General features: G+C 36.4%; 1 protein-coding gene across 1 annotated transcript; it reads right to left on the reverse strand.

Annotated features, from left to right (window-relative positions):
* Positions 1 to 2,779: 2,779 nt before the first annotated feature.
* LOC127541671 (vomeronasal type-2 receptor 116-like) lies at positions 2,780 to 15,899 on the reverse strand. Its single transcript, XM_051966888.1, has 4 exons — positions 15,840 to 15,899; positions 5,809 to 5,904; positions 4,534 to 4,657; positions 2,780 to 3,684 (listed from the first exon to the last, which is right to left on the reverse strand). The coding sequence occupies exons 1-4, from the start codon at positions 15,897 to 15,899 to the stop codon at positions 2,780 to 2,782; spliced, it is 1,185 nt and encodes a 394-aa protein (XP_051822848.1).
* Between the last annotated feature and the right edge of the window lie 4,411 nt (positions 15,900 to 20,310).

The raw sequence follows: 20,310 nt of genomic DNA on the forward strand, positions 1-20,310 counted from the left end.
AACTTATCAAACAGGGAACTTATTTTCTTAAAGACTAAAGCAGTAACTTTTTGGCTGAAATGGGACAGATCCTAGGTAAAGATTCTCCATCCCTCCCAGCTCTCCTCTCCCTCCCCCTCCCCTGCCCCACCCAGGAGTGGTGCTATAGAAAGCCTGCTTGACCTGATAGAAGATCAAGGGCTACTTGTAACTTGGAAACAGGCAGCTAAACTTCTGGGTACATTAAAACGCACCTCCTCTTGGTTCTTAGAGGAAGAACAAATCTCTCTGGATAACTGGGCACTGGTTGGTCAACAGCTCTCCGCATATAACATTGAAAACGGTCCTCATTCAGTTCCCTTCGAGGCATTCTATTTATACAATATGATACAGCTGGCCTTAAAATACTGTATAAGTTCTAGGAGAAAAGGAAAAAACTCTAGGAATAGCCAAATGGGAAAGCCTGAGATAAAGGAGGAAGACAAAGAACAGATTAATGGCCATATCCTCACAGGGCATGGAGACTTAAGTGAGGCTCTAGGGCAGGGTGAATCTGAGGCAGCTTCAGCCCCACCTAAGGAGCAGGTAATTGGCTCTCCTCCATCAACTCCACCCTCCAGGATGGAGAGAGAAGGGGTAATGGGGGAGGGGGGCAGTGACAGCACCAGCACCTCCCCCCCAGCATCCAGCACCTCCCCCCCAGCATCCAGCTGCTCCTTTGAGTAGATTGCAAAAGGGACTAATTAAGGCCAAAGAAGAAGGGAGAAATGTATTGGAATTCCAACACTACATTTTTCCCGTTATTCAACAGTTTAATTCTTCAGGTCAAGAAAGTAGAAGATACTCTCCTTTTGATATAAAAATCCTCAAAGACCTGAAAAAAGCTTGCACTCTTTATGGGGCTACATCAGCTTATGTTAAGATGTTATTACAGAATTTGGCTTTTGAAATCTTGACCCCTAATGACTGGAAATCTATAGCAAGAATATGCCTAGAACCTGGACAAAACTACTTGTGGCTTCCTGAATATAGTGAGCTCTGTAGGATACAAGCCCAAGAAAATACTCAAAGTGGAGTTCATGCTGCAATCACCTATGACCTACTAACAGGTGTAGGTCCTTATACAGATGTCACAGTACAGATTAATTATTCTATAGCAGCATATGAGCAAATTGCTGCTAATGCTATCAAAGCGTGGGCTTCCCTCCACAATAAAGACAACAAGGGTGGGGCCTTCACAAAAATAACACAAGGGCCAAATGAACCCTTTGCTGACTTTGTGGGACGATTGCAGACAGCCATCACAAGAACAAATGGAGAAAATCCAATAACAGACATTTTGATAAGGCAACTTGCTAAGGAAAATGCTAATGAGGTTTGCAGAAGAATTATACTAGGACTGCGCAAGGATGCTCCTTTAGAAGAGATCATAAGATGCTGTGCCACAGTGGGCATAGATGCCTTTTATAGCCAGGCTATGATGCAGACTTCCCAAAATCCAAACATGGGAAGACAGAGTCCCTCTTGGCAAGGGACTTCCAGAGAGACTCGTAGATGCTTTCAGTGTGGAAAAGTAGGGCATCTGAAAGCTCAATGTTGGCATAGAGATAGAATGGGAAAAAAAGGTGGGAGAACAAGACCCAATATCCCATGTCCAAAATGCAACAGAGGCTTCCATTGGGCCTCAGAATGTAGACAGATTCAGGGAAACGGGATGAGGGGCCCAGCCCCAGGGCCCAAGGCAAAAAACACTTGGGGCATGATGGCAGCCACTACCAATTTGTTCTATAGTTATAATCTGCATTACAAAATCAACTTTCAAAGGTTTTTTTTTTTTTATTGATTCCCTGGACACGCTTGGCTTTTGTTATTTCAGATGATTTCTATATGATTTTGTTTTAACCTTAAAATTATAGTTTAGAAATTTCATTCATATGATACTGAATAAATTAACTTAGGTATGATTATCTCTATCAATCTTTGATTTTCAGCTCTATTTTTACTCTCTCTAGTTGAAGAATAAGTATAATATTTGAGTCCAAAAATACATTCTCTATAACTACTTATTAATCCATTTTTCAAATATTTTATATAGTGTGTTATGGTAAATTGTTCCTGAAAATTTAAATAGAATTCATTTGTAGGGGGTCACTAGATGGTGCAGTGGATAGAGCCCTGGAGTCAGGACCAGAGTTCAAATCTTGCCTTAACACTAATTAGTTGTGGGAACTTAAATAAATCTATTAACCCCAATTGCCTCTCCCAAACAAACAAACAAAAACAATATTCACTTGTAAATGCATCTGTTTGTGGGAATTTTGTCTTAGAAAACTTGTTAAAAGTATGTTTAAGTACTTGATTCATGAAGCTGCTGTTGTAGTTGTCATTTTTATATTATTCATGTAGCCTGACTCTAAGACTAACAAAAGAGTACAGCTCCTTCTGTTCTCCATTATCTCTCACAGTTTGAGAAAAGGTTTTCATTTCTGTGACACCATCTATCCATCTTATCTTCTGCCATACACTTCCTTTTGCCTTCAATATTTCTCTCAGCAATTTGTAGTGAGTCCCATCTTCCCATTGTGTATACAGAGTTTTTAAGAGCCAGATTTAGTGTTTGAGTTTCTAGTGAATAACCTCAATTAATTTCTTAAACAACTGACATATTTGCCATTTGCTGTCAAGGATTCTCAAAAATCTTTTCCTGCACCACAATTCCAAAGTGTCCATTCTGGAGGACTCAGCATTCTTTACATTCAACCCTCAAAAACTGAGAAAGAAATTGAGAAGACTTGACTTCTCAGGAAATAAATTTCTTTTTCAGGATCACCAGAGTATTTCTGTCTGACCTCAGAAGGATCACATAGCACTTGGGAGCAAAGATGCAAGTGAGAATCCCGGCACTGGAGGTCAAGATGGCAAAGACTTCCAAGGCCACGATGGCCTTGCCCTTGGAGCTCTGGTACGAGGGCAGGAAGGCGATCCAGACACTGCAGAACACAAGCATGCTGAAGGTCAGGAACTTGGCTTCATTGAAAGTGTCTGGCAGGTTCCTGGCCAGAAAAGCCACGGTGAAGCTCACCAAGGCTAGCAATGCCAAATAGCCTAAGACACAGTAGAAGATGAGGAGGGAGCCTTCATTGCACTGGATGATAATGGAGCCAGGTTCAGAGTGGATGTCCATCTCCAGGAAGGGGGGGGATGTCCCAAGCCAGATGCCACAGAGACACATTTGGATGAGGGTGCAGGTGAAAATGAGAGAGTAAGATGGTGTGGATCCCAGCCAGTTCCGGAGCCTGCTCCCTGGTCTGGTGGCCCTGAAGGCCAGAACCACAGTGATGGTTTTAGCCAAAATGGAGGAAACGGCCACCGTGAAGACAACTGCAAATGTGGTTTGGCGCAGCAGGCAGGTAGCTGTGGTAGGATGGCCGATGAAGAGCAAGGAGCAGAGGAAGCAGAGGCTGAGGGAGACCAGCAGAGTGTAGCTGAGACTGCGGTTATTGGCTTTGACTATGGGGGTGTCCCTGTGCTTTACAAAGACCCCCAGGACGAGCACAGTGAGGAGGGAGAAGCAGATGGCTGCACAGGCCAGAGTCATTCCCAGAGGTTCCTCATAGGCCAGGAACATACTAGTCCTGGGAAGGCAATGATCTCTTTTCCTATTAGGATATTGATCTTCAGGGCACTGCAGGCACTGCTCTGCATCTGTGAATAAAAGTAAAATCATGCTATATCTCAGACTGATCACATTTTTGTCTCCTATTGACAGGCATAGTGTCATTCATTTCACATTGAGCTCCATCTCATTTTTGGACTCCTCCTTCTAAGTAAGAAGGAAAAATGTTCTAAAGGCTGAATAAAATAAAAATACATTTCAGTATGTTCATTTCTCCACTATGGATTAAATAATGTGTTGAAAGTATTTATTTCAAATTATAGATTTGTTTAAAAGAATTCAAACTCCCTGCAATCTATTTTAATTGGAAACATATTCAAATTTTTGTGAGCCAAGGAAATTTGGCAGTTTCTTGAGTTGGGGCTCCATCCTCCAGAAAACAAATCTTTCAAATAATCTCCCTTGAGAACTCTGATCTATCTTCTCCAAGGGATATTTTCATGAAGATTAAATCCAGAGTCCAAACTTCTGCTCTTCAACCAAATGCATCTGTGCTTAGAAAGTTTTTAGAATTAAGTTTTTTCCTATTAATTTTTTCCTTAAGAGGGAAGAAGTTTAGATCTGTTTTAGATTAAGCTTTCCTGCAGGAATGGGGAAGATTCCAGTTAGGCTACAAGGTCAGGGAAGTATTAAAGATTCCAATGGTAGTAAAATCCTGATGGGTTCTGTTGGAAAGATTTTTGCTGTCTTGAATCAGGGGATGCTTCTAATTATAAGAATGATCACAAACCACATTGAATGAAAAGAACTGAATAAATGCAATGTTATTTCAACTCAGAAATTATTATTTTGCCAAATACAAAGCACGCCAGTTTAAGATGAACAAATGAGAATGTCTATTACTTTGGGAGAAGGACAGTTTATCTTTAAGAACCCACCGGTCTGGTTGGAAATTGTTCCTTCAGGACATGGGGTGCAAGCATAGCAACACTTGGGCTGTCTTTCAAGAGTTGTTTTTTTGAATCCAGGGCCACACTTCAGATTGCACCTAGAAGTTGGAGTCTATATTTCCAGCAGAGAAAGGGAGAAAATGTTGCTGAAAAACAACTGGTGAAAGATGGATGAATTGAAGAAATTGTGATTTCAAAGTTCTCCTATAGAAGACAGGTAGAAAAAAGTATCTGCAATTCTGCAGGACAAGAATGCTCTAATTCTCAATGGAAAACGTGTATCTAAATCTTCCACTTCAGATCATCTTCTCAACAATGAATCTACACAAATTAACCAGCAGGTACAATCAAGCTCCTTGATATTTTTTAATTATAACATCTTGTTGGCTTAGTTTTTCCCAAGTACTATTTTAACTCTAAACATCATTCTATTTTAGAATTGGTAACGCTGAAAATCGTTGACCACACAAGAGGAAGTATATTGCATTAATTTCCAACGCGCAAAAGTTTTGGTTTTTGGTGTTTTCATAAACTCGTAAATTCAAACATTCTACCCAGAATCTTTCAGAGAATCCTAATTTTAGAGAATATGTACTAAAATAAACTAATTGCCCTGTTCAGATTGATTGAATCTAAGAAGCAGGTGATTTTACAGGCTAATCTTATTCTCAGGCTGATATATGAAATCTCTTCTTGGGACTATTGTTAAAGGTAGTATGGAATTTCTCAAATTATACACAGATGAAATTGTATAGAAATGCATGTTTGATATCAGCAGAGGCTATAGCTGCAATATTTACATTAAAAATCTTTACAGCCATTATGTCTTTAAAATAAAACACAGCTTTGTACAATTGTACCCAACTCAAACACAAACTCAGATTAATTTATTTTTCTATACAAATCCAGATATTGAGTAATCTGTAAATAAATCACTTTGTGGGATGAGTTTTCTCTATGCTGTGCCCTATTATGATTTTTCTAACTTAATCACTTAATCTGGGATATATCAAGATTCTCTTAGTATGAACAATTCAGATCATTATTTAATTTAGCTGCAAAGAATGTCCAAGTGGGACTGAAAAAAGAAAATCATAGAGCTCTTTTGATCAGAGCAAAAAAAGAAGAGTAAGTGGATATAAGTAGCCTATCACAGACATTTCCAGTATCTGTAAGAAACATCCTGGTACCAATGAAGAAACAACCAGGGTCCAGGAAGCTAAAGAGACAAAGTGAAAAGGTTCATATTCATTGGCCCCTTACCTGATTGAAATCTTCTGGCCAATCTATGTCTTCTTCCATAATGGTGAACCTCTGAGCAAGAGGATACACTTCACCCACTTTGACCAGACCATCTATCTGGTCAGGAAAGGATTTATAATTCAGTATATCATATGTCTCAGCAGCTGACTGGGCTCCTTCCTCATGTGACTCATCAATAGCCTTATTGACAGAATTGATGGATTTCAGAATATGATGGAGCTGAAAGCAAGGACAGGTAGTAGTTAGTCTTTCAGGAAAGAAGGATTCATGCCCATGTCCCAGGATTGACTATTAATGGAAAACAGGCTCGTAATCTGGAGCTTCCAAAAGTTGTCATTCTCCTTCTTGAGCTTCTCTTAGAGTTCTGAACTCTTTACTCCTTTCTCCTTGAAAACTAAGGACAAATGAAAAATAATAAAGCTGGTAACCAATTATTTTCTACAGATATTAAACTTACTTCAAAAGCATATCATCTTACTTCAAAAGATGTATAATCATCAGGCCACTTCCAATGGTCTTGTGATGGAGAAAATCATCTGTACCTAGAGAGAGGACTGTGGGGACTGAGTGTACATCACAACATATTTTGTATTTTCAATTTATTTGTTTTTTCTTTACATTTTTTTTCACTTTTTGATCTGATTTTTTGTGTGCAGCATGATAATTGTGAAAATATGCACAGAAGAATTACAGATGTTTAACATATATTGGATTACTTGCTGTCTAAGGGAGGGAGTCAGGAGAAAAAAATATTTGGAATACAAGGATTTGGAAGGGTGAATCTTTAGTACTATCTATGCATATGTTTTGAAACCAAAAAGCTTAAAAAAATTTAAAAATGTAAAAAATAAAATTAATGCAAAAATATCATCTTCCATTCAGCAAATCAATAATTCCCATTTTCATGGTGATTACTCATTAAAATGAAGGCTGGTCTCAAGACCTCCATAAAGATAACGAGAACATTACAAGTTTCAATTGTTTAGTGATGAAGAAAGCCATCTACACCCAGAGAGAGGACTGTGGGAAATGAGTGTAGACCACAATATTGCATCCTCACTCTTTCCGTTGTTTGCTTGGATTTCATTTTCTTTCTCAGATTTTTTTTGCTTCTTGATCCGATTTTTCTTGTGCAGCAAGATAACTGATAAATATGTATACATAAATTGGATTTAACATATATTTTAACATACTGAATATGTATTGGAATACCTGTCATCTAAGAGATGGGATGGGTGGAAGGAAGAGAAAATCTGGAACAGAAGCTTTTGCAAGGGTAAATATTTAAAAATTACTCATGTATATGTATTGTAAATAAAAAAACTTTAATAAAAAAGGGGAAAAAGGGAAAAATAAAATTATCTAATATAAAAGTCAGAAGTAGATAATAAGGTCAATTTAGGAATAAAGGAGAATTTGCTATTCACAGGAATGCAATTCAAGGTTAAAATAAAAGCAAATACAAATGATAATGAAATTAAATCTTTGGCAAAATCATTCCTGAAAAATAGGAAGGAGAATAACTACAATGGAAGAAATTATAAATGAATTTTTTTATTATACAAGTTATATGCATAGGTAATTTTACAGCACTGACAATTGCCAAACCTTTTGTTCCAATTTCTCCCTTTCTTCCCCCCATCCCCTCCCCAAGATGGCAGGTTGACCAATACATGTTAAGTATAAGTTAAATAAAATATATGTAAACATGTCCAAACAGTTATTTTGTTGTACAAAAAGAATCGGACTTTGAAATAGCCTACAATTAGCCTGTGAAGGAAATCAAAAATTCAGGTGGACAAAGATAGAAGGAATTCTATGTACTGATTCATAGTCATCTCCCAGAGTTCTTTCGCTGGGTATAGCTGATTCAGTTCATTACTGCTCTATTGGGACTGATTTGGTTCATCTCATTGCTGGAGATGACCATGTCCATCCGAATTGATCATCATATAGTATTGTGGTTGAAGTATATAATGATCTCCTGGTACTGCTCATTTCACTCAGCATCAGTTCATGTAAGTCTCTCCAGGCCTTTCCGAAATCATCCTGCTGGTCATATAAATGAAATTTTAAAATGACAAAGTGTAAGAAAATGATAATTCAATCTGAGAAAGATTTCAAACAGAGTTTTCATTAAAAGCTGGAAATTCATTTGGGACACTCTGGTTGTGTTTTTCATTGGTCAATGGAAAACATTCAAGAAAATTTCCCAGAGAATTACAAAATATAGAAGGAGAACACTGAAAAACAGAAATTTAACCTACACTGTTGTCACTGAAAAATTTAATGGTAAGACCTGATTATTTTAGGGAAAAGAAAAAAAAAATCTAATTGGACAAATTAAAAAGAACACATTGTTGTTCAGTCATTGAGTCCTCTGCTATTCTTCATGACCCCATGGACCATAGCCTACATTGCCCTGCTGTGCTCTACTTTATCTCAAAGTCTGTTCAAGTTAATATTAATCGTTTCCATGACACTATCTATATTAAACTGTACCATTCTTTGTTCCTTTTATTTTCAATCGTTTCCAACAACAGGGTCTTTGCCAGTGGGTCCCATCTTCATATTATGTGGCCAAAGGTTTGAACTTCTGCTTCAGGATTTGAACTTCCAGTGAAAAGTGGGGATTAATTTAAGTATTGATTAATTTTATCCCCTGGTTGACCAAGAGTCTTTCTACAAACTTGTCCAGCACCACTATGATTCAACATAATCAGTTGTGCAGCATTTATTTTTCTTTTTAATCCAAATCTCACAGGCAAATGTTTTTTCTTGAAAACACAGATACGAGTGAGAGAGCAAGAGTGAGAGCAAGGGAGGAGAGTTTTAACTACAGAAACCTTTGTTAGTAAAGTTTAATTCTAGTAATCATCACATATGTAAGTGTGGAAAAGAATCACTTAGAAGAAATGGAGTAATCACTATAATCTATATAAAAAGGTGCAAAAAAGCAGTACTCGGCTATGGAATCAAAAATAGCAGGATGATATCTGCTGAAATCCAAGGAAAACTGTTGAGCATTATAATACAAACATATGCTTTTCCCACTGGTGGGAAAAAGGCCAAAGTTTGTCACTTTTTTGAAGACCTGTAATGTATTCTACAAATAACTCCTATACATACAAAACACATCAAATTTGTCAAAGGAAATGAAAAGACTAATATAATTAAGCAAAATAGAATAGCAGGAAAATTTGGGTTTTTACTACAAAATGAAGAAGAGCTTCATAGAAGAAAGCCACCTTTTACAAATTTCCAAGTTGAGTACATTAATTAAGAAAAGCACATAAAATATGAAAAAGAAAATTGAGGGAATGTCCATCAATTGGGAAATGGATGAATAAATTTTGGTATATGTTTTTTGTGGAATATTATTGTTCTATAGAAAATCATAAGCAGGATGCTCTCAGAAAAAAAAATTTTGGAAAATCCTCCATGGACTCAAGCAAAGTGAAATGTACTATATACAAAGTAATACTGTAATGTTCTTTTTCTTCTTTAAAATAAATATAATAGTTCTCTCTGGGAGAAGGTTGGTTTCTCGGGGAGGTTTTCTGGAGGCAGCCTTAGTATCAGTTGAAAGTAATAATCACCCAAAACTCAGCCAGGTGATAAAAGTTCAGATCTTTTATTGTCTCCAATATAGCCTGGTTACCTTAGAGGCCTATCTTTCTGCTTGGTTCCAAGAGCTCCCTCCCAATATCTCCAAATCCAAAGGTTTGTCCTTCAGCCCAGCCAGCCAAGTGGAAAATGGAATGGATCTCTCTTGCCTCGGAGAGAGGGCTTCTGGCTCTCAATCTCCCAGAGTGCTACTCTCTGACCCCAATCAATGTTCTGAAGTAAAACTCCTCACTCAGAGAGGGCTTCTGGCTGAACTCATTTGACACTCCCCTCTCAATCTAAATTCAGCTCCACTCTGCTGACTGGGCTCACTGAAGCTCTATGCTCCTTCGAGAGAGAGGGATTGAGGGATGCGAGAGAGAGGGATTGAGGGATGCGAGAGAGAAGGATTATGGGTTTCTCCCATAGTGCTGTCTGGCCCTAAGAGCTTCAAGGGAAGTGTGAATTCGGATATCTCATGCTAAACCCTGAAATATCCCAAACATATGAACTCCAATGAGTAAAGGTGTGAACAAAAGCATTGTTATCAATTAGTTCTACTTAATACCTTGTTTCAGGTTCTGGCCCAAAACAACTTTAATGACTTAACAATTTGTAAAGATTCCAACATAATACCAATGTTCTGTGATGACCAGCTGTTCTCAGTAGTACAAATGATCCATGACTACTCTGAAGAATTGTATGATTTAAAAAAATCTTTCCATACCCAGGGAAGAAAATGAGTGTGTCACATGTCTGAATACACATTGATGCATTCTCGCTCTCTCTTCTCTTTCTCTCTTTCTCTCTTTCTCTCTTTCTCTCTCTTTCTCTCTTTCTCTCTCTCTCTCCCTCCCTCTATGTGTGTGTGTGTTTCTGTCTATCTCTTTCTCTCTCTTTCTCTGTCTCTGTGTCTTTCTGTCTGTCTGTCTGTCTCTCTCTCACTCCTGCTCTGTTTCTTGTTCTCTTTATCTCTCTCTCTTTATGTGTGTGTCTTTCTCTCTTACTCTCTCTCAATTTATTTTTGTACGTTTTTAAAATTAGATTGAGAGGTCTCTTTCCTTTCAAAACATGACTTTTATGGAAATAGTTTACATAATTTAACGTATGTTTCCTTAAAAGGAACTGGAGTGGGAATAATGGAGAGAATTTGGAATTCAAAAGTTTTAAAAACAAACACAAAAATAGGAAACTATTAAATAAATTATTTTGAAAAAGATTGCTATATAAGACTTAAAATAAATAAATCTGACTTAATTCTATTGTTTCCACCCAGAATTACATGTACTCACAAACGGGAGAAACTGAAAAAAATATATAAAGGAAGAGCTCAAGTCATCACTGCATCCTCTCTAAAACAAATCACTAACAACAGAATGTTGTGAGTAGCCTGTGCTAAGGCCAGTTTTTGAAGCGATATGCTACCTTCCAAGGAAGATCTAGGTTTCTTGCAAAGTCTGATGCCTCCTTTACTTCAGAATGCAGCATTTGATGGAGAGCATGGGCCACTAAATACACTGCATTGTAAACATTTGGAATCAGTTCCATAAGGGCCATGTCTTTATCCATAGAAGGCAAATCTCTGATGGAAAGATCTTTTGAGCACAAAGGAGAGAATATTTCTGTATCACTTTTTTGGAAAATCTACAATGAAAGGCTCTCTCCAAGAAAGATTTTAGGAAAATGTCCTCAGGGTTCACACTTATATTCAGGCTTCTTACAAAATCTGTAAAACCAGGAATCTCCATCTGGGTATGAGAAAATAGTATTGTACCATGAAAAGTGGGGAAAAGTTCAGTAATAGAATCAATAGAAAAATCCCAGAAAGATGTGGTAATCAACAACTTCCCATAAGGTTTAAAAGTTATCAAGGCACGGGAAAATTCATTAAGGAAATCAGTATCTCCATAGATGAAAATCACATTTGATGATGATGAAATAATACTAGAATATAGGTCAAAAGCTTCTCTTTCTCTAAAGCTTTTGGGCACTGTTTCCTTAAAAGTCACACACAAATTATTCCTGACCATTTCTTCTTTCAGATCCTTGAAGAACACTTCCCCTTTTGGATTATCAGAAACAAGCAGTCCTATCCATGTCCAGTCAAAATGCAGCATCAATTGGATGAATGCCAGATGAAGAGCAGATTGCTCTTTCCCCATCTGATATACATAAGGATACTGGACTTTATCGTTCAATAGAAGATCAAATGAACCACAGCTAATCTAAATGAAACAGAAAGAAGAAAATGAGTTGCTTCAGTGTAGGAATTTGGCCTTCATATTTGTATAACAAACAACTATTAATGAGTTTCACAGAGCAGATGATTTGCTTGTAAATTTGAATTTATACTTTTAGATCACAAAATTATGTTGTTTTGGACTGGAAGAGTTGAAAGGAAAATCTGAAACTGCACCCAAGCAAGAATCCGCTTTCCAATGTCTCTATCAAGTAATTTCTAAGTTTCTGCTTGTAGCATTTCAAGGAGGAAAAAATTCCCCCAAAAAAAGTCTTTCCCCTTTTTAGGTAACTTGACTAAAAGATAGAATATTTTTGGGTTAAGTTTGTAGCTAAATCAGTCTCTTTGGAACATTGACTTTTTTTTTCATATTTCTTTTCTGTAAATTCAAGTGGAACATTTTTGTGTCCCCTGCACAAAGCTGTAAATTAAATAGTTAAGCATAGTTACATGTCTTCTCTAAGTCATCTTACTTCTCTTCCAGTTCAAATATCAACAATTATATTTCTGAGATTTTCTATATATTTTATATTTATATTTTATATTTTTTCTATATATTTTTCTATATATTTTCTATTTCATTTGCCTCCTCTTAGAATTATAGGGAGAATTTTATTTCTCTGAAAACAAAAAATGTTCCTGAGAATTTGGTCTAGGAGCAAAAGTTCTCTATAGCAAAATCAATAAGGAATAGGAAATGGGGAACTCCTTATAGGGAAATCTACTGCCAAAACTGGAATTCCACATTATTGATACTTTATGAATAAGAATTCTGTAAGCGTTCTCAGTAATTCATAGTAAAAATTGTGATAAGCAATGGTTCACTCCATATGCAATGAGAACCATAATCTCTGATCTCTAAACACAATAACAACAAAAACGCACTTTTATGAGACATTCAATCATGAGATTTGTCCAGGAGGCAAGAGATAGTTTCATATGCACCATGTCTTTCAGCCCCAGTTTTCTAAGAAGGGCATAAAGTAACTAGCACTGAACTCTGACTTTAATCAGCTCTCTAGTGATCCAATCAGCAAAGATATCCTCATCCAGATTCCCAAACTCTTGGCTTTGTGAGAGGGTTTCAGAAAATATTGTCTTCATTTTTGTACTCAGAGGGGGAGCCAACATCAAGGGGTAAACTAACGAAGCTGCTCAAGCTCTCATAGTTTCCTCAGAAATTAAAAAAAAATGTCTGAACAGAATCTGATGGAATGAAACCACTCTCCTGTTCAAGATAGACTAAAAACATCTTCAAGAAAGGTCAATCTCACTAGGGTGAAAGGGGCATTCAGTCCAGGTTAGATAGACGTGGGAAAGCCAGTGAGAGAAGCTTAAACACAGCAAACCATCAATTAATACCCTTAGTCATAACACAGTAGAGTAGCAAATCAGTAGAGCAATTTCGAGTCTCAGCTCAAAAGACAAAAGTCTGGGAAATCAGACTCTCCTAAATAGAGCAGGCAATGCTAACCTTGCAAACTATTTTCAGATGACAAAATTAAAGCCATTTATAATTATATGAAAAAATGCTCTAAATCACTATTGATTAGAGAATTGAAAAGTAAAACAGTTCTACAGTACCATTTCACACCTCTCAGATTCGCTAAAATGACAGGAAAAGGTAATGATAAATGTTGGAGGGATGTGGGAAAAGTGGGTTATTAATGCTTTATTTGTGGAGTTGTGAACTTATCCAACCATTCTGAAGAGTAATCTGTACTATGCCCAATGGGCAATAAAACTGTGCATGTCCTTTGCCCCAGCAGTATCATTATTGGGTCTGTAGAAAAGAAATCATAAAGGAGGGGAAAAGACCTATATCTGCAAAAAAATGTTTGTAGCAGGTCTTTTTTGTGGTAACAAAGAATTGGAAAAAGAATGGATTCCCATCAACTGGGGAATGGTTGATTATATTTTGGAACAGGAAGGTAATGGAATATATTCTTCTATAAAAAATGATGAATAGCTGATTATAGAAAGGCCTGGAAAGATTTACATGAACTGATTCTGAGCAAAAAAAGCAGAACAAGGAATACATTGTTCACAATAACAGCAAGAATGTGAGAAAATCATCTATGTAAGGCATGATTCAGAGCAGTTCAGAGATCCAAAGCAATCCCAATATGTTATGGGCCTGAATTCTGAACTTGAAACAAGGATTCTTACAAGGTGCTAAGTCAGTAGAAGCGATAAAAACAATGGTTATCTACTTTAGCATGGTGCTTAATTGTTCTCTAATTCAGTGCATGTACTTAGTACTTAATACAGTTCCACAAGATTCACACCTATGATAATGGAGTATATAACAGCCAGGAAGGACTGGACTAAATTCAATTCCATCTTCATCAGGCTCATGGTGGCTGGCCTGACTTCCTTCATTTCTTCCACTGAGACCTAGTCTCGTCTGAAGGCCTTCCAGAAAACTAGCAGAGACCCAAGTGAAGGAGATAGGACTTTGAAGCAAACAGTAAACACTTTTGGCCTTTAACACCTGGCTGTTCTTGTGGTGATTACTCTGCTGAAAGGAAGGCTGCCCAAAGACCTCCAGAAAACCAGAACAACATTACACCAATAGACTTTGAACATAAAATGCCATCTGCATTCAAAAAAAATATCTAAGGACACTAAATGTAAATCAACACGTGCTATGTTCACTTCTTTTTTCTAGTTTTAAATCTCTCCCATTGTTTTTCCCTTTTGCTCTGATTTTTCTCTCCCAACATAATTCAAAAATAACGTGTATTAAAAACAAATAAACTAACAAAAAAGAGAGACAAAGTATTGCCTAATTCCAACATGCCTCATACCATAAAGTGAAAAGGTAGGACAATAGTACTTTCTCATCCTTTAACATATAACATAACAGGCTTAGATGTGCACTAAAATGTAAAAAATATGATCCATAATCATGTCAGTTTTTTTTTTCCTTCAGTAGAGAAATTATGAAAAGACTTTCTCATATCCTGTTGGAATCCTTACTAACTGCTAACTAATTAGAGTTGATCTAATCTTACAAGAAGATGTTTTGGCCAGAACCTGAAACAAGGTACTAAGTAGAACTACCCATAATCCCTCTCTCTGGAAGGAACATAAATAGGCCAATGGGCCAGTCGAAGAAGTTCTTCAGAGTGAAGACGCTACAAGTCGAGATTTCAGCGGAATGACATGAAGAGTTGGAGCTGGCTGGAGGCTGAAGAAAAGCAGAGGCAGAGGCTGAAGGACCAGACCTTTGGATTTAAAGACATTTGGAGAGAGCTCTTGGAACCAAGCAGAGAGATAGGCCTCTAAGCTAACCGGACTATATTGGAGATAATAAAAGATCTGAACTTTTATCACCTGGCTGTGTTTTGAGAAGAAAAAGCTCACTACAATATCCCCAGTGAGAAATCAAATATATTTTGAAATAAATTAGCTATGATTCTAACTACAATATGCTAGGTAAGTATCCTCTCATTGATTAAAGAAATGTAAACTAAAATAACTATGAAATACTATCATAAAGCTTTTAATTGTCTGAAAGGAAAGAAGGAACAAAGGATAAAAAAAAGAGGGAATTTAGAAAACTTGGGATACTAAAACTTTTGGTGGAATTTTGAACTGATTCAACCAGTTTAAAGAACCATTTAAATTACATCAAAAATAGTACAAAACCATCTTTACACATTTGGTATATTAACATCATTATTAGTGGTATTTCCCAAGGAATTACCTGACTGAAAGATCTCAGTAAACACAGAATTCTATGCTCTTTATTAGTGCATGCTGATGAAGACAAGTAGTAGTGCTTCATGCTTTTAGGGAAAATACTGAAAACAATTTCAAAATGAAAAGGAAGAGAGACCTCTCCATGGGAATTTTTGGAAGTGAGGAAAAAGAAATCTTTCTTCTAGCTAAAGTCTTCAGAATTATATACAAGTATAAAAAGCTGAATTAGAAGTTTAGTCATCTTTAGATTTTTCCCTGGTTCAAAATCACCTCATCTAGCATACAGAATGATTTCCCAGATGGAAAGGACCATCTCCTCCTTTTTTGTATCACCTTTTGTCAGAACATGTTGGAGGATTTTTTAATATTTGGTTATTGACTTACTGACTCTACATAACAACAGATTATAAAGAATTTGTTGCTTTAAATATAAAGAAGATATTGGATGAAAATGAGTGACTGTATTGGTCGCTCTTACCTGTGGAACTTTATACAGTTCGAGAATGGTGGCCATGGCCATGGAAAGTGTAGCGGACATCCCTCCAATAACAGCCACAGAATTGGACTGTTTATCACAGCTATAATTGGGAATAATGGGACCTCTCTCTGATAGCCATATTAAGGAGCTCTCCACAGCTAGTTTCTCCAGATGGAAGTTATTGAGTAACTGATATCCCAAGGTTGTGTTCGGCAGCAAATAGGGATTCTTGTTGATCTCATCAACAGCATATTGAAGAGCAAGGAAATGGTGATATTGTTTGAACATTGACCTAAAGTGAGAGGAGAAATTAAAGAAAAACCAGGCAAAACTCTATATGCAAAGAAACAGCAAATTTTCATAGTGGGAAGGGTGTCAGATATGGAGTCAGAAATTCCTATTCTAAATTCTGCTCCTAAAATTGACTAAAATTGTGGTCCTGAGCACATCATTTCACCACGATGAGTGTCAATGTCCACAATTGTAATATGACAGACTTGAACTATATCCTGAAATATTCAAAACCACACACAGTAAGATGCAAACTCATTCACAACACAAAAAACACACAGATGACAATATACTTTAGACATTAGAATGTGTCTCACTTCGAAAAAGAATTAAATAATTCATGTGGACTGATTATCCTCAACAAAAATAGAAAGATGGATTTCTAATTCTCAAATTGCAATGAGGAGATTACCATGCAAAGCATATTAGCTAGCAATAGATGATTATATTGGTAAAATAGCTTCTAAATGCCTGATAATGATTTTTAACATTATACACTGGAAAGTAAATGGAACACATATTTCAAAAGATTGTCATGACCATTTAATTGGTAATACTGAAAGATTCAAGGTTCAGTACTAATTTTACTCTACCTGAAATAGCTACTTTAGTCATCAGGATAGGGAGACAAAAGAGAAAAGAAAAAATACCTCTGTTCTCTTGGCCAGAACAGAAAATGTGTCCTTATCTGAAGTAGATATTGGGGACAAAGATGATAAAATATGACTTGAAGAAAGTCATCAATAGCTCAGGGGGAGCAGGAACATCTTCATATCAAGTGAGTTGAATTTTAAATGAAAATAGGAATCCTGAGACATGGAACAAGAGATTCCATTCCTACAATGGGGGAAAGCATTAACAAAAGCATGATGGGATGTGGAACATAGAAAGTGGTTTGGCGGTCTCTTTGGCTTTATTTAAAATGTCACAAAAATGGCAAGGGAAAACAAATGTCGAAAATTGCCCTATACTTTATATTTACTAGACATAAAATGATGAAAAACCTCAGTGCAAGTATTGGATCTTCTCAGTAGTTTGACATACATGGCACTTGTTGACATTGTAAAGTTCATGTTGTTTGGTATTTTTGATGTACTGTCATATTATTCTGATATTGTTGAAACATCAATATGGAATCATTTAGATCAAATGGTCCTAACACTCAGCAAGGTTTTTAAGTAAAGATAAGCCAAGTTGTTCCTTTTCTTTAATAGCTCTCTGTTGGGAAGATAAGGCTTGAAGCTTTGGATTAGATAAAACTGAACCGAATGGAATATTCTGAATTTGTTCTGTTTTTTAATGCCTAAGATAAAGAATGTTAGATTTCCCTTTCCCCATTACATGTTGTTATGATTCAGAAATATCTTTACCCAAATCTCACCCAAGTCAAGCATACATAAATGACCTTGAGATTTTCATCACATATGAGCCCAGTTGTGAACATTTCCTCCCCTATTTGGAACAAGTAATCAGGTCTTAACCATGTCCATTCTTAGAGAACACAGTTTTGACACCTAAACTCCAATTTTGAGTGTAGGATCTCCCTAATGTGTTTCACCCCTCCTTGTACTGGGTGAGTTTTTGTCCTCAGTGGAGATGACTCTGTGCTGGTTTATAATGCCATATAGAATAGGGGTGAACAGTCTCTCTCTGTTTGCTGCACTGCACATTAACAACACTTTTCATTTAGCAACTTCTTGAATATTAGATTTCTAGTCATTTTTGAACTCACATCTTTGCTTTAACCAAAGTTTTGAGAAGAAAAAGCTCACTACAATATCCCCAGTGAGAAATCAAATATATTTTGAAATAAATTAACTATGATTCTAACTACAATATGCTAGGTAAGTATCCTCTTTGATTAAAGAAATGTAAACTAAAATAACTATGAATACTATCATAAAGGTTTTAATTATCTGAAAGGAGAGAAGGAACAAAGGACAAACAAAAAAGAGGGAATTTAGAAAAATTGGGATACTAAGACTTTTGGTGGAATTGTGGAACTGATTCAACCAGTGAAAGAGCCATTTAAATTACATCAAAAATAGTACAAACCATCTTTACCATTTGGTATATTAACATCATTATTAGTGGTATTTCCCAAGGAATTGCCTGACTGAAAGATCTCAGTAAACACAGAATTCTATGTTTGATGAAGACAAGTAGTAGTGCTTCATGCTTTTAAGGAAAATACTGAAAACAATTTCAAAATGAAAAGGAAGAGAGACCTCTCCATGGGAATTTTTGGAAGTGAGGAAAAAGAAATCTTTTTCTAGCTAAAGTCTTCAGAATTCTATACAAGTATAAAAAGCTGAATTAGAAGTATAGTCATCTTTAGATTTTTCCTGGTTCAAAATCATCAGAGCATTACCTCATCTAGCATACAGAATGATTTCCCAGATGGAAAGGACCATATTCCTCCTTTTTTGTATCACTTTTGTCAGAACATGTTGGAGGATTTTTTAATATTTGGTTATTGACTTATTGACTCTACATAACAACAGATTATAAAGAATTTGTTGCTTTAAATATTGGATGAAAATGAGTGACTGTATTGGTCTCTCTTACCTGAGGAACTTTATACAGTTCGAGAATGGTGGCCATGGCCATGGAAAGTGTAGCGGACATCCCTCCAATGACAGCCACAGAATTGGACTGCTTATCACAAGTATAATTGGGAATAATGGGACCTCTCCCTGATAGCCATATTAAGGAGCTCTCACAGCTAGTTTTTCCAGATGGAAGTTATTGAGTAACTGATATCCCAAGGTTGTGTTCGGCAGCAAATAGGGATTCTTGTTGATCTCATCAACAGCATACTGAAGAGCAAGGAAATGGTGATATTGTTTGAACATTGACCTAAAGTGAGAGGAGAAATTAAAGAAAAAACAGGCAAAACTCTATATGCAAAGAAACAGCAAATTTTCATAGTGGGAAGGGTGTCAGATATGGAGTCAGAAATATCTATTCTAAATTCTGCTCCTAAAATTGACTAAAATTGTGGTCCTGAGCACATCATTTCACCACGATGAGTGTCAATGTCCCAATTCTAATATGACAGAATTGAACTATATCCTGAAATATTCAAAAACACACAGTAAGATGCAAACTCATTCAAAAACACAAAAACACACAGATGACAATATACTTTAGACATTAGAATGTGTCTCACTTTGAAAAAGAATTAAATAATTCATGTGGACTGATTATCCTCAACAAAAATAAAAAGATGGATTTCTAATTCTCAAATTGCAATGAGGAGATTATCGTGCAAAGCATATTAGCTAGCAATAGATGATTATATTGGTAAAATAGCTTCTAAATGCCTGATAATGATTTTTAACATTATACACTGGAAAGTAAATGGAACACATATTTCAAAGATTGTCATGACCATTTAATTGGTAATACTGAAAGATTCAAGGTTCAGTACTAATTTTACTCTACCTGAAATAGCTACTTTAGTCATCAGGATAGGGAGACAAAAGAGAAAAGAAAAAATACCTTGTTCTCTTGGCCAGAACAGAAAATGTGTCCTTATCTGAAGTAGATATTTGGCACAAAGAAAGAAAAACAGAAACAGAGAGGCCCAGTGACTGTGGGAGGCAGAAAAAGAGAGAGCCAGCCAGGGAGCTATATATGTAAGAGACATTGCCAAGCTGAAGGAGATAGGCCTTGGGACAATCATGAATAGATGTGATGGGGGATAAGGGAGAATTTAGGGTCAGTTCTAGGCTGAGGGCTAAAGGGCATCAAAGGATGGTATTGCCTTCTACAGTAATAGGGAAAATAGGAGTATGGAGAGGTTAGCGATAAAAAATAACACTTTATATTTTGGATATACTGAACTTAAGATGTCTCCTGGGCATTTAGTTCAAGATATCTGAGAGGCTATTGATGATATCAGTTGTAAGGACATCAGAGAGTTTAGATCAGGATAGAAAAATCTGAAAAACATCCACATAGAGCTACAAAGTAAATCATGGGAACTGATAAGATAACCAAAGGAAGTAGTGGAATGGATTAGACACATTGATGAGGTATAACTACAGCTGCACAGTGTGATCTCAAAAGGCTCCATCAAAAGAAGGAGGAACAAGAAAACAAGAAACAAGAAAAAAAAAGGAGAAAAAACAGTCCCTAAAATCTAGAGAGAATACAATACCAAGGAGAAGAGACT

The sequence above is a fragment of the Antechinus flavipes genome, chromosome 6 (assembly GCF_016432865.1).
Source record: "Antechinus flavipes isolate AdamAnt ecotype Samford, QLD, Australia chromosome 6, AdamAnt_v2, whole genome shotgun sequence".
NCBI classification, from domain to species: Eukaryota; Metazoa; Chordata; class Mammalia; order Dasyuromorphia; family Dasyuridae; genus Antechinus; species Antechinus flavipes.

Excerpts from the sequence above, each read along its gene's own strand:
- LOC127541671 (XM_051966888.1), bottom strand. The coding sequence starts at position 15,899 with ATGTCCGCTACACTTTCCATGGCCATGGCCACCATTCTCGAACTGTAT. Across the intron at positions 5,905-15,839 it reads AACTGTATAAAGTTCCACAG|ATAGATGGTCTGGTCAAAGT; the intron begins GTAAGAGCGACC and ends TTTCCTGACCAG. Across the intron at positions 4,658-5,808 it reads GGCCAGAAGATTTCAATCAG|ACTCCAACTTCTAGGTGCAA; the intron begins GTAAGGGGCCAA and ends CTGGAAATATAG.